This window comes from Trichosurus vulpecula, chromosome 4 (assembly GCF_011100635.1).
Source record: "Trichosurus vulpecula isolate mTriVul1 chromosome 4, mTriVul1.pri, whole genome shotgun sequence".
NCBI classification, from domain to species: domain Eukaryota; kingdom Metazoa; phylum Chordata; class Mammalia; order Diprotodontia; family Phalangeridae; genus Trichosurus; species Trichosurus vulpecula.
In genome coordinates this window covers 177,677,450-177,692,641 of record NC_050576.1, presented here as the reverse complement: position 1 = coordinate 177,692,641, position 15,192 = coordinate 177,677,450, and the positions used below count along the sequence as shown (strand labels likewise).

The 15,192-nt window shown below is 37.8% G+C and overlaps 1 protein-coding gene across 1 annotated transcript; it reads right to left on the bottom strand.

Annotated features, from left to right (window-relative positions):
- Nucleotides 1-14,102: 14,102 nt before the first annotated feature.
- LOC118848270 (60S acidic ribosomal protein P2-like) lies at nucleotides 14,103-14,513 on the bottom strand. Its single transcript, XM_036757101.1, has one exon. It carries the CDS (start codon nucleotides 14,504-14,506, stop codon nucleotides 14,156-14,158), a length of 351 nt encoding a protein of 116 aa, XP_036612996.1. The 5' UTR covers nucleotides 14,507-14,513; the 3' UTR covers nucleotides 14,103-14,155.
- Between the last annotated feature and the right edge of the window lie 679 nt (nucleotides 14,514-15,192).

Sequence of the window (15,192 nt, the reverse complement as noted above, 5' to 3'; positions counted from 1 at the left end):
GGAACACAGCTTTCTGTTAGAATACCCCTTTCCTGTTGAATGGACAATTGTCTCTGTGCTTCCCAACACAGCATTGTTAGTATTTATGTCTAAATAGCATGTTATGTCCCCTTCTCCTCTGTCCCCTTTCTTTTCTCCTTCTTCCCCATTGCTTGCAATAAAACTTGCCATTGACTTAATTCCCTTTATTTTAGATTTTATTCTCAGCACTTGAACTCATTAAGGGGTTGCTTTCCCTACATCTCTGGATGACCTATGTGCCTTCCCTTAGACATTAACTGGGTACCAAAACAAGGATTTTGATACTATTGATAGCCACACCTATGCTGGGGCAGTAGGGCACCATAAGCCCAATTGTAGAAAGCAAGGGTCAATAGGAGAACCCTAAGTCCTCCCAGGATGAAATCCCTTTTGCCAGAGGACTGTAATTCCCTCTCTCCTTCCTTCATTCCTTCGCTCCTTCGTTCCTTCGTTCCTTCCTTCTTTCCTTCCTTCCTTCCTTCCTTCCTTCCTTCCTTCCTTCTTTCCTCCCTTCCTTCCTTTTTTCTTTCCTCTCTCTTATCTTTATGTAAATATGCATGTTTATGAGTACATATATACATATACATGTAATATATACATGCATATGTGTGTGTAAATAATTATAGGTAGAGATATATACTGCAGGCAAAAAGTGATTTGCTTTTTTTGTATCTTAAAAGGTGATTAAATATATTTATTTTTTTCCATGTATTCCAAGATACAGGGAAAAATTAGAGCTCTATCTCACCCACTAGAAATGGGAACATATGGTGTAGTGTGCTAGAAACGTATAGCTCTATTGACAAAACAATTTCTGGCATTAAGGCTGAGAGAATGACTCTCATCAGAACTATAATCATATGTTTATTTCAAATTGCTTATGTGTCTGTTTTTGTAAATTCATAACCTGACTTATGCAGGAAAAATCTGAGTGAGAACAAGGTGTATGAATTCAATAGATATACTCACTCATGAACCAAACAGCTTTAGTTGCATGAGCAGTGTTCAGCCATGTCTTACACACATCAATCAAAGAACTCAGGCAACATAAGAGATGAGGTCCAAATGTTAATATGCTACACATAGGAATCTGACAAGGACATGTCACTAGAGAATATCGCTCTTTGGAAATATAGTACCAACATCTGAGTGTAATGATATGTTTCCTTTGATGCCAGATTGTTGATAATGAAGACTGAATATTTATAGTTTTCTAGTTGCTGTTGACAAAACATTTAAAATGCATCAAATACAAACTGCAATAGATGAAGCATGATCTATATTTACATTTTTAAAGTGAATAATGTGGAGGGACACAGATTCCACCTTAATTAATATACATCTGTTTGCACAAAAACCACAAGGTGTCCCAATAACCCTGATGAAAAGAAATGCCAGCCATGGAATCACTAGCTGAACTGGGGGATCACTCTCCTTGGCCAAAGGTTTCCAGTTGAGTTCCCAAGTTTGGCTCAAGAAAAAATACTCAATTCTTTCATTAATTGATTCTTGCCACGGTTCAAATGAATATCAGCAGACACTCTAAATTAAAGTCCCTGGCTCTTTAGGTTGGAAATAAATCTTTGGGATGGAACTTAATTAGGGAGTTCTTAGCCCAACAATCTATGGACAGGCAATGCACAGGCAGCTAAGGAGTAAAGGAGGGATGAAAAGACAAAGCCTCATGATCCCCCATCTGTCATCTGAAGAGAAGCAGAGCTAAATTTGAAGAGACAAATTACTACAAGTGTGGCTTCCAGGTGATGAATTGTCTCAGAGACTGCAGCACTGAAGGATCATCTCAAAAGGTATGGAAGGGTTGTGATCTGCTGATTAAGTGAACATTTACATCAGGGGTTCCCAACTTGAGGTATGCATCTCCTCCTCTTCCCTAGGGTATGGAAAGCTTATCATGTGAGTTCAGGGAATGTTTGGTAAACAACTATATTATCTTCCTGAAATATTGCAGAAATGGTAATGTTAGTAATAACAACTTTAGGACATAATAATGTTGTTATGTACCAAATAAGGTTTTCTTTATGAAAAATGTTTTTTTCTTTATTTTACTTCTTTGTGCAAATGCATGGTAAATTCTAGAATTTATTGCTTTTCATTTCAAATAGGTTGGATAAGCTAGCTGAAAAAGCATGGTCACCCCTTATCCACATGGAACCTTAAAGTTATTATGCTACAGTGGAGAGAATGCTGGCATTGGAATCAGAGAATCTAGGTTCAAATCCTTACTCTATCATTTACCACCTGTATAACAATTTGAAAGTCACTTAACTTATTTAACTGTATTGAACTTCAGTCATTTCACCTATACAATGAGAGAGTTTGACAAAATAATCTCTAACTTCTATTTCTAATCGTGATGCTGGTGCTAGAGTCTTCAGAACTCATCTTGGTCAGATCAGCCACAGTCAGGCACACTGTACACTGACTCCAACATAGTGATATCATTTTGGTCCTCTCAGGTTGCAAAGGATAACAATCGATCATAATAAAATCATTAAAATGTACCCCAAATTCTCAAATAGCAACTTTATTAATAAAATCTTCATTTAAAAACAAATAGCTTAGGAGAGTTGTACTATCTGTAAGAATATGAGATGATCCTATCACATTGTCAAAGAACAGAAGCAAATATTCATTTAGATTTGGAAATGCCCAGTTTACAAAGAAGTTCACAAGCGATTATTCAAAATTGTGCGTGTACATACCTACATACATACATATGTATATATACACATATACATACAGAAAGAGAATTAAGAATTACATTACAATATGATGTTCTGTTTTTAATGTGTAATTACCATTTCTTTGGTTGTTTAGAACCTATGTTGGCTAATAAAAATGGAATTTTATACAGCATTATTTTCTTTGACATTCACTAATTTTACATGTTCAAAAATTCCACAAATAATGCTGTTATCATAAAAGACAAAAAATGCAAAATAAGTTTTTTAACCCTGCTCTGAAATGAATCCTGATAATTTATACTGTCTTCCCCCAACTTTCATCTATTGTGTCTTCCTACATTTTCTCTGAGAATTATAATAAATCAATACTATGAGTCTCTTGAAAAACTATATCACGACCAAGTATCTGTTGTCTTTCCTCATTACAATGTAACTTCCTTGATATGTAGAACTGTCTTTCTGGCTTCTATCTTTGTCCCCAATATTTGCCATAGTGCCTGGCATATTATAAGCATTCAACTATTTTATCATTCATTCAACCATTTATTCATTCCTTCTCCTTGTGGTCCCAAGAACAAAACAATCCATCTTTTGGCTCTGGGTATTTTCTCTGGTTGTCCTTCTTACTTAAAATTATTTCCTTCCTCATCTCTACTTACTGGCTTCCCTGACTTCCTTTAAGTCCCAGACAACATTTGATCTTATAAAGGAAGCTTTTCTCAACCCCTATTAATTCTAGTACCTTTACTTTCTTATTTATTTCTTATTTATCACATTTTATTTATTATTTATCACTGAATGGGTACTGCCTCAGTAAAACTGGTTCCTGTTAATGACCTCAGCTTGAAAAGCCCAAGGTCCCCCACTGCATCCTGGGCCATCTTCAGTTGTCCTGATCCATATCTGGCCACTGTACCTAGATGACTTAAGAGGAGAAAGTAAGGATGGAGACTTTGTACAGCTCTCCCTTACTTAAATCCAATTCACTTGCATGTCATGGCATCACCTCCATGATGTCATGGTTCTCTTTGAGAATAAAGGACAAACTATATTTCCTATTTATACTATTTATAGCTTTGTGTCTTTAAGAAAACCTCTGTTTTATTTCATTTATCTCCAAATTACTTGTAATTTTTTTAAAATATTTTTTAAACATTTTGAGAACCAAATTCTCTCCCTCCCTCCTGCCCCAATTAGATTATAAACTTCTTGAGGGCAGGTACTATATTTTGCCACTTTTTGTATCTCTAGCATTTAGTACAATACCTGGCACATAGGAGATGCTTAATAAATAAATTTATCAACTAAATTCATTCATTCATCCATTTCCTTATATATTCATCAATTACTTGAGTTATTTCTATCTGTGTACTCCACCCTTCCACTCACGCACCTTTTCTGGATGAAGGGACTGATTTGAACAGTTTGTTTTAGAAGCTCAAAAAATAGTGATGCACTCAATGGCATACAATGTATTGTTCAATAGTACAGAGGTGGTTAGTCCATATTTGGGACCCGTATTCTAGAAATATTGAATTTTCAAGTGGGAGGGTTGATAGCAAGAGCAGTAGTACAAGCAGGTGTGAAAATGGCAGGTGAAGATGAAGACATGTGCCCCCAGGTAATACAGAGCTGAATGACCTAAATCACCCCAAGAATGACTTCTGCTTACCTGGTTGGGAGGGTGAAACGATAGTAGCAGTAGTAGCAGAATGTTTTTTATGTTTCCTCTTGTACCCTCTAAAGATGGCACGTAGAAATTAAGCTCCCTCTCTTCTTAATATTAATAATGTAAGTACAGAACAAAACTACCCTCAGTCCCTCTATTTATCCTATTTAATTCCCTTTGTAACTCTTGAAGCCAAAAGCATTTTGAAGGGACATTTTGTTCCTTCTTCCTCTATTAGAAGGTTAATCCAATTCCTCAAGTGCATTTATTTTTTTAGGCTTCTTTTCACTATAGGTTTTATAATTCAAAGTTTCTATTTAGCTGAGCTCTTTTTTATCTGGAATGCTTGAAAGGGCTTTATTCCAACTAGAGATCTTTGTTTTATTTTTCCTTGTAGGATTATATATAATTTTATAGAGTAAGTCATTATTGGTTGTAATCCTTCAGCTTTTGCCTTTTGCAACATCACTTCTTGGCACATTTCATAGCATGTCACACTCTTCTTGGACAATGACCTCCCATCTAGTAATCAAAAATCTTTTACTGTGTAATTCAGCACAAGAAGAGATCGATTTTTGCTTTATCACTCTGGAGCCCTAACTTTCAATTCATTTCCTGGACAGCTCCATGCCATGCCATTGCAGTATAGCCTTCCCTCCACCTTACTCCCTTTGCAGCTCCCCTTTATCTACTGACTTCTCCCATTAGAATATGAGATCACTGAGAGCAGGGAATATCATTCTTTCTATTTGTATCCTAGGACTTAGCATAGTACCTGCCTGAAACAAAAGTTTTCAGTAAATGTTTTATCTTTAACTTTTATCTTCTCTCTCTCTCTCTCTCTCTCTCTCTCTCTCTCTCTCTCTCGACCCCTGCCCCCCACTGAAGATTGACTCTCCAGTATAATAGATGTTTCCCAATCTTATGTGGTACTGAATGTGGCTTCTTGGTAATTAAGTTATTTCTTTCTGGCTACTTACAATATTTTATCTTTGATTTAGAAGGTTTGGATCTGGAATATTATAGTTCTGAAAGTTTGAAGATTTAATGAATGGATATTTTCCTTTGATACTTCTCAAATTCTTTTTTTTTCTTACCAATTTTCTAGGTCACTTGTTTTTGATAATACACACACACACATACACATAGACATATGCACACACATATGCATGTATATGTGTATATATATATATATATATATATATACTAGCAAAATACTGTATATGTCATAGTTTCTACTATTTTTTTCAATATTTTATTTTTATTCTGATATTTCTTGTTGCCTCATGGTATCAACAAAATTTATTTTGTCTATTTTGATTTCTAAAGAAATCACCATTAGTTTTGTTAAATTTCCATCTATTATAAGCTCTTTATACTTCCAATTTTTTCTCCTTCCAGAACTCATTTCATTTTTTTTATACTTTGCTTCCTTTCTTTCAAATACTCTTTTGGTACATATGGTGAAGGTATTTTTTCCACTGAGGCTGTGCTTGTTGTTCTTATGGATACACACACGCACATACACACAATACATATCCACACATGTGTGTCTGTATGTGTGTGCGTGCGTGTGCGTGTGTGTGTGTGTGTGTGTGTGAGAGAGAGAGAGAGAGAGAGAGAGAGAGAGAGAGAGAGAGAGAGAGAGAGAGATTGCCTCTTAGGCATCTCTTGAATATTCTGCATCTCCAGCCACAATTCCTGATTTGGCACAGAATTCTACAGCCAGGATCTGTACCTTAGTTTACTCCTGGATGAAGCTGTCAAGCCCTCTTTGGTCCTAATTTCAATTTTCTGGGCTTTTGCCTCTGTCTTCCATCTCCCCTTCTGTGTCTGTGTTCACTGAACTGGAAGGATTCATTGTCCCTTGTCAGAAATTTGCAGTTGACCATCTTGGTTATGGAGCTACTATGAGCTACGGCTACCTCCCTCCCCTCGGTAATCCATATAGTTAAGGTGTCACTTTTCACCTGAGGTCATGCTCACTTTCCTGTTGTGTCTCCTCTTCCAGAACTTGCAGCTTCTAGCTTTTTTTCCTGCAGTCCTAGGCTGAATGAAAGAACATCCTAATGTTATTTTTGGATAGTTTAATCATTGTTTGACTTGGTGTTCTTTTTATATCCTTGCTGGAGAATATATTGGAAGGGCCAGGCTCCTCTACAAACTTTCACACCACAATCTTAACTGGTGCATCAGAGTCAAGACTTAAATGACGACTGATATATAGGCACAGAGCAGAGTATGAGTCTTACAGCCCACTTTGAGATTCCAAAGACCATCTGCCAGAGACACAACTGGCAATGGCTTTCCAGATATACTTAGCATTTCTATGCTTTGCAAAAATCTTCAGTAGTCAAGAAAATTCCGGAATCCTTGAAGATGGATAAGTATGCAATTTATCTTCCTAGGATTGATGAGAACAGACAATTGAGCTGATGTTATAAAAAGTATAACGAGAAGGAGAAGCCACACTCAGGGCAGGTTTTGACTGGTTTTTACGTTGAACATTTTCTTCAGCATGACAATTTTTTAAAAAATATCTTTTGGCAAAAGCTCACCTACTCATATGTTTTTTTTTCTTTACATTATAAACACCTCTAAATAGTTGTAGAATTGAAAGAAGGGAAAAGTAACATGAATGATAAAGCATTAATGAAATAAAAAAATTAATATAGGTATTCTTTATTGGATTTCTTCTTTCTTTGCACTTCTATCCTTAGTGACTAGCATAGTACCTAACACAAAGCATGTGCTTAATAAATACCTTTTAATTGATTGTGAAATAGATGCATGTGTCTTTCATAAATTGTGGCAGGAATGCCATCCCTAAGGCTCCTCCATCCTCTATTGTATGAGGTTTATTCTTGCCTTAAGTCAATTTGCAGAGACTGGTCTTATTTACTGAGAAGAAAGATGGGAAATGGAAAGGGGGGTAGTTTTTGTCCCTCCCCAGCCATACACACACACACACACACACACACACACACACACACACACATACACATACACATATTTATATTTAAAATTCTGGAGGAGGTGCTGATGATATGGGAGAGGGATATGTTCTCTGCATAGTGAAGCAGGGAAGGGGAAAATAGAATTTGGTAATTTTAACTTAGCTAGAAGATTAAATGCTGAAAATCTTTGAAAAAGTTGGCTGGCGATGTTGATAAGTCTAAGAGCTGTCTTTATTTTGTGCCAGTGGGTGGGCCTACAAGGTTGACTAACAATAATCATAATTGTCACTAATAGTCTTTATAATTACTAATAATAATCATAATAGCTAATTTTAATGCATTATGGAAAGCTCTTTACAAATATTGTCTTAACGTGATCCTCCCAACAGGACCGCAATGTAGGTTCTATTATTAGCTCCATTTTATGTGTTAGAAAACCGAGACATGCACAGGTTAAGGGTCATGTAATGCGTATGTATCTGAGACGTAAGGCCGCCTCACCGAAATAAGAACGAAACAAGTCAAGTCTCAATATTTCCAAGGAAAGCCATCAATGTAAGCCAAACTCAAATATCATTATTGAAAAGCTACCCGTGAGTGAAATTAGTATAGAGACAGATCTTCCAGGTTACAGTTGATAATAATGTAACCCGGGCTTCTCTGGGCATGTCTTGTTCTCTTAAGATGAAAGCATACTTCGGGGGGGTCTTTGCTTAGATCACCTCACTTGGCGGCCTGTGTCTTCTACATCATGAATGAGTGTGGTCTCCTTTGATTATCTACCTGCATCTTTAAAACTGGTAAGACTGAGCTGATTGTCCTCTTTAAGGCTGTGTTTTCCCACCATTCTCTCATACTGCACTCTTATCTTTTGTGTCCAGAGGGTGAAGATCACAGTTCACGTACAGCATATGTGCCATGTCCTGAACCTGAGTAGACAAAGGCTTGCTTTCCTTCTGCTGCTCCCTCTTTCATACCCTTGTTCTGAAAAATGGGTCTGTGAGTATTTGTTTCCGTTCTGGGTTATTTTGTTCAGTTCTGGGTGCCAGATGATCCCCATGGGACGGGGAGTTTAAGCCCTAGTGACGTTGGGGTCAGTATTGTAGGCAGGATAGACAAGCCAGCCAGTCCTACATGGAAGCCAATAGAAACAGGTTTCCTGGTACTTGAGCCCAAGGCAGATTTCTGGACTTGAAAGTGGGACTATGGTTTATGGGGTAAGCTAAACTATGACCCTAATCTTCTTCCCCTTCCCAGAGACTGAACTGGTACAAAGGGAGAAGGGATTATGTCTCCCAGGTATTGCCAACGTGTTGATATTTGTGATTCTACCTTCTGATGTCATTATTTCTGTGTAAAAGCTCATCTGACTAGCAGTGCTTAAATGGAACTAGGGTACGCAGGACTATCTTCTACGACTGAGGGAACACCATCAGTGGGTGTTGGAGCCATTTGTAGAGATCCTAGACTCCTTCTAATACTTTTAAGGATACTGGAGAACTTAGGGGAAAGGGTAGGTATTTAACTTTCCCGACCTTTGCAGGCTTTAAGGTTTGCAAAGGACTTTACATAAGTTATCTCATTTGGTCCTCACAACAACCCTAGGAAGGACATGCTATTATTTCCATTTTATAAATTAGGAAACTAAGGTAGAAAGGTTAAGTGATGTGTCCAGGGTTCCATAGCTAATGACTGTCAGAGGCTGGATTTCAACTCAGGTCTTCTGGACTCTAGATCCATTGCTTTGTGTATGAAAGTGTGCTGTTATAGAACATATATAAAAGTTTAGAAAATTAAATAGTATAGACAAGTAAGCATTCCTTCCCTTTGAAGGAAAATAATCCTTATAATAATTCAATAGCAATATCAGTTACGCAAAGTGTTTCCCTTACAACAAGTCTGTGAGGTAGGTAGTGTGGGTATCATCTTCCCCATGCTGTAAATAAGGCAACTTCAAAGGGTCAAAAGATTTCCCCTTGGTCATAACTAGTATCAGGAGAAGCCAAGATTCATACCTCTATCTTTTGGTTCTAATTTTGGTCTACGCTCTACCATCCACACTGCCTCTCTAAAAACATACAACAAAACGAAGGTGAACCCAACATGGCACATACAGTCTACATCAGGGCTGTCCCAAACGTGGCCTGCCAGCCCCATGTGGCCCGCAGTTCAATTTATGCAGCTCGCCTACAAGCATACAAATGTATATAAATACTTTAGTAAAGGAAGCCGAGCTACCGCAGAGCTCTCACTAAAATGGCAAATCTAAATATATTGCCTATGGCTTTGATAAAAACCTAAGGTTGCACAGCCCTGCTCTACATGATGCTTTAAAGTTTTTTGACTATCATTTGATTATTGTTCTTTTTTTGTTGTTGTTGGAGGGGGGAAAGCAAGGCAACTGGGGTTAAGTGACTTGCCCGAGGTCACGCAGCTAGTAAGTGCCAAGTGTCTGAGGCTGAGTTTGAACTGAGGTCCTCCTGACTCTAGGGTTGGTGTTCTATTTATTGTGCCACCTAGGTGCCCTTTCACTACCCCACTTAGCTGTCCTGACTATTATTCTTTGGTGCCTCATCATGACAGAAGTGACCCTGGTTTTTTAAAGTCTATGCTTGAAGGAAGCTCTCTAAGATTTCTAAGTTGCAGAATAGTTGCACATCTGCATTGATAGAAGGAGTTTCTTCATTGGGAATTCCCTCATCTAATAAAAATCAAAAATTTAGAACACCACAACCCTCAGAAAAAAAAAAAAAATTGTCCAGCCTAGTGCAAGCTCTGGCTAGAAATTCAAGTTTAGGTTCAACCATGTACAATATATCTATTGTCAGAAAGGGAATAGAACGTGCACTTATTAAATCCCTGGTGTGTGCCAGGCACTGACCTAAACACTTTAAAATATAAAACATTTAAAGTAATATTCAAAGGCAGGTCTTACTACTATTCCCATTTTACGTGGAGAAATGGATGCAAAGGTTAAGTGACTTACCCAGGGTCAATTACTTAGTAAATGGCTGAGGAGCAAGATTGGAACTCAGGTCTACATGACTTGAGGCCCAGAACTCTACCATTATACCACCTTCTCTGAGGATTAGCCAAGGTTTTTTTTCAGCGATCATTGCCATCTGTTGGCTACAAAGTGGTAATTTTTTCAGGAATAGAAATTATTGAGGTCATTGTATAACTCTTTAAATATTAAGTTATATAAGAGCTGCAATCTGGTTTGGGAGGAGCACCTGACTGATAGATCCTGTAGTATTGCAATGTAACCAGGTATTCAGACAAATTCAGATTGATTTTTATTTGGATAAATATTCGAGTCTGGACTTATACATGGAGACAAAGACTCAAAGCCTTATTTCATCATAGTTTTTGGTTTGATTTTGTTCTCTTCTCTCCCTCATCTATCTGAAACTTAATTTTTGGTGCTCTCTCTCCTTTCTCTTACTAGAATATTTACATACTACTCAGTTCTTACATTGTATCTGCCTGCCCCTAGTAGAATATAAGCTCTTTGAAGAAAAAGACTGTTTTGTCTTTGTTCCTTCAGTACCCAACATAATGTCTTCTATATATCTTAATTCACACACACACACACACCCACACACACACACACACACACACACAAACGCTTATTAGATTAGACTGGATACTGCTTATCTCCAAGGATGGTCACTTTCACTAGATAATGGTAAAGCATGTTACTTGCTTACTGAATTTTTTTCTAATTTAATTTTGCATGTTTATTACTGAACCTATTAATGCAATTAGAGGAAACATGTTGTAGTAGATAGGGATCTGACCTTTGAGTCCTGCAGACCTTAGTTCAAGTACAAGCTATGACACATACTGGCCATGTGGCCCTAAAAATTTCACTTACTCTCATTGCCCCAGGCAAATCTCTACTATTTTAAATGACAAAGCAGATGGTGATCTGAATTATAGAGGGAAAATTCTCACTGGCAGTTCTCTACACTAGAGGAAATCACCTGTTCAGACCAAAAAAAGAAAGAAAGAAAGAAAAACAAATGTAATGCCTAAAATCAGGTTGGTAGAAGTGCTAGGTGGTTCAGTGGGTAGAGTGGCAGACCCGAAGTCAGGAAAACTCATCTTCCTGAGCTCAAATCTGACCTCAGACTCTTAGTAGCTGTGTGACCCTGGGTACATAAGTCACTTAACCTTGTGTATCTCATTGTATCTTCTTTAAAATGAGCTGGAGAAGGAAATGGCAAACCACTTCACTATTTTTGCCAAGAAAATCCCAAATAGAGTCACAAAGAGTGGAACATGACTGAAACAACTGAACAACAAGGCTGAAACAAACTTCTCCCTGCTTCCATCTTGATGAATAGCTTCTAAAGTGAGACAGGAATGATATTTCCTTCTTATTGGGATAAGGCGGTATGAAATTTGGATTTGCCACATGATAAACACATATATTATCCAAACAGATATTTTTCATCCACCAATCTTTATTTTTCCCTATGGTCTCCTCTTTGAGTTGCAATTGATCTTACTGCCAGGTCTCATGAAAATTCATTCAGGGATATGATGACTTTGCTTGTCCTTCTTGGAAAGGAATATTTTGATCCTGAAAGTCTAGTGGGGCAATATGGTGATCAAAGTGCCAATGGGTGCCTGGGTACATCTGCACGCACACAAGTGTATACACACACAGATACTCTAATGGTGAGAAGTGATTATGTTTATCTTTTACAGTAAGAGATAATAGTGTAAGATGTGTTTTAGTTCCATTTCAATCTGAATGAGTAAGATTGAATGAACTGTTACTGTGTTTATGGAAGTCTTCCTAGGGAAATGAACTCAATCTAATTTTGTAATGATGATCCTTACAGGCTATTTATGCATGTGGTGAAGATATATCTGTAACACAAAACTGGGTGAATGATCAGGCAAAAGCTAATCTTTTTTGTATTCTTTTCTAAAAGTTCACTTGTGGTTATTGAAATTGAGATTATCATAAAAAATCAGCAGTAACTCTAGGGGTCATTATATTAACCTCCTGATCTGATGAGGCAGATTTAAAGACCCAAGTTGACAGTAACTATGCCCTTGAAATTATAGTGATAAAACATATGAACAACTTGTGCTTAAGCTCCCAATTAGAGAGAGAAAATTCTCTGACAATATGTTGGGGGATTGAGATTCAAGCCCTGAAGTAGGAAAGGTCATTCTCCCCAGTGTGACTCTCAGGGCTGTTCTGTGTTCTTATGCCATGAACAAAGGAACACAAGTAAATGCAAATGAAGTCTCCAATCGCAAATGTTTATAAGAAATAAGGTCAGATCAGTCAGATATAGTTGCCAATACTTAAAATGAGTGTCTGTTGCATCCAGATGAAGCAAAGCAGAGAAAGAGATAAGGAGCACCTGTTTCTCCAGATTTTTTTTCTTTCTTTATTGCTCTAGCCATCTCACTCTACAAGAGTTCATGATGTTAAAAACAAAACAAAATAAAAGAAAATGCAAAACAATTATATGCCTTGATGTTTACCCCTTGAACATTCACTTCTCCAGTCTGCCAGAAGCTTGGGTTTGAGGAAGGGAACAGCTCTTATTTCTATCACTGTCACAATGCTCACTGCTGCTGCTCCATGTAGCCCAGGAAAGCTCTAACACCTTCCACTTTTTAATCTCTCTCTCCTTCTCTTTGACTTTCCTTTTAGACCAGACCTGGTCCCAAAGTATGTGATATTACATTCATAAGGAGATAAGCCAAAATACACTCAATCCTTCAAGTCAATGCAGGACCAGGCCAATCTTACCCCCTCTGGGGGAAGCATTACATGTAGTTACTATAGATAAAGATCACATCAGTCTCCTTCTGAAAAAGTCTATATCTATTTTATCAGTTAACAACTACACTTATCCTTTGTGCCTCAGTTAAACTGCAGAATGACAATAAAAATTTTCATATAACCATTGAAGATGAGCCCAATGGAAAAATCCTTGATGTTTCTTACCCTTTGCTACCTTTCCTTTTCATCTGATCAGTCACTAAAAGTAATATTCTTATCCCTTCAATGACACAAAATAACATTACAATATTGTCTCCATTTTACAGTTGTATCATTTCTAATAAATCTAATATGTTAACTAGGCATTTAAAATGTTGAAAAGGGTGTGGTACAAAGATCACTTGAAAGAATTGAAGTTGCTTAATCTGGTTAATAGAGGATTTGAGATGGCAATATTAGAGTTTTTGAGTAGCAGAAGGATTATTCCATCTTATTTAGAAAAAAAATTATATGGAATAGAAAATAGTATGCTGAATTCAATTCTGAATTCATCTCCTACCTCTGAAACTTACTAGCTATATGACCAGAAGGAAGTCACTTAACAACCCTGAGCCTTGATTAACTCTCTTAAAAATATTATTTATTTCATCTTTTTCTCATTTTATCATATTTTTATTCTTAATTTGATACCAAAGATTATAAGAATTTCCGCTTACATAGTAGTATAACAGAATAATATTATTTTACATGAAACAGCAGGTTTGGTTATATAGTGTGCTTTTGTTTTACATAGAATAAAGTCAGCATATAACTTTCAAAGATATCCTACTTGTCTACAGTTTCTGGCCTTCCTTTTTTTTCCTCTTCTGTGCTTATATTTATTAAAAAAGACACTGCAATGACCTTTTCCTTTCCCTTCCGTTATATTTACTTAGTACAAGCCATAGTTGGATAATTGTGCGATGTGGAGTTCAAGAGATGAAAGGACTCTTCAATTTTTTTTTTTCTTAAATAAAAGGTTTATTTGCTCAAGGATCAGGGTGGATGCTCAATCAAAAAGACCAAAGCCCATATCGTCATCAGACTCTTCTGATTCCTCTTTCTTTTCTTCTTTCTTCTCCTCAGCAGCAGTAGGAGCAGGGCCACCAGCAGCTGGGGCAGCAGAACCAGCACTGGCAGCAACAGCGACAGCACCACCGGAGGGCATGGAGGCCAGCTTACTGCTCCCCTGCGCGATCACGTCCTCTATGTTCTTGCCACTCAGCTCGCTGATGACCTTTTTCAATCGCTCCTCGTCCGTCTCGATGCCCACGCTGTCCAGGATCTTTTTCAGGTCCTTGGAGTTGGAGGAGTCGTTGCCGCCGAGAACGGCCAGGAGGTAGGCTGCCACGTAGCGCATGCTGGCGTTCTGATTTCTAGTCGGGTGCGGTCCCAGTGGTCGAGGGCTGGCGCTGCAGGTACAGCGGGAGCAGCAGCAAGCGCAGCAAGTCCAACCTCGGCTGTGGCCAGGCGGAGAAAGCGACTCTTCAATTTTTAAAAAAAAAAGTTTGTTTGGTTTTTGGGTAGAGCCTAATGGTTTCTTAATATCTGCAGGAAGATTTATAAAGTGTAATTTGTACAACTACCTCTTCAGTTTCAAAGTATTATTCTTTTTTTCTCAAGAGAGATGGATTTAATACAAGAAGAACCATAGAAGGCTTAAAATGTTGCATTGAAAAAAATGCTTTGTTTTATTTGATTTGTTCTTGACAAATCTTAGTGGCTGTCCAACAAATATGCTAGTTCTCCCATTACAGCTGGGCGTGTCTTATGTGTTTACACACATGAACAGCCACTGAGCCACATTCTTTGTGACAATCAAGAATGTCAGGAAAGGGGGAGGAGCTAAGAGGGCAGCTGGAAAGCAGGGACTAGCGGGAGCTCCCCACCAAGTCCCTCCAAAAACCTATAAAAAACGGATCTGAACCAACTCTAGAACTGCAGAACCCACAAAACAGCCAAGGGAAGCAGGGCTCCAGCCCAGGAAAGCCTGAATGGTTGCTGGGTGAGGTCTTTCGCACACAGAGCTGGGATCGGAGCAGAGCC

What these genes read in the sequence shown, in the direction of transcription:
- LOC118848270 (XM_036757101.1), bottom strand. Translation starts at nt 14,506, where the DNA reads ATGCGCTACGTGGCAGCCTACCTCCTGGCCGTTCTCGGCGGCAACGAC.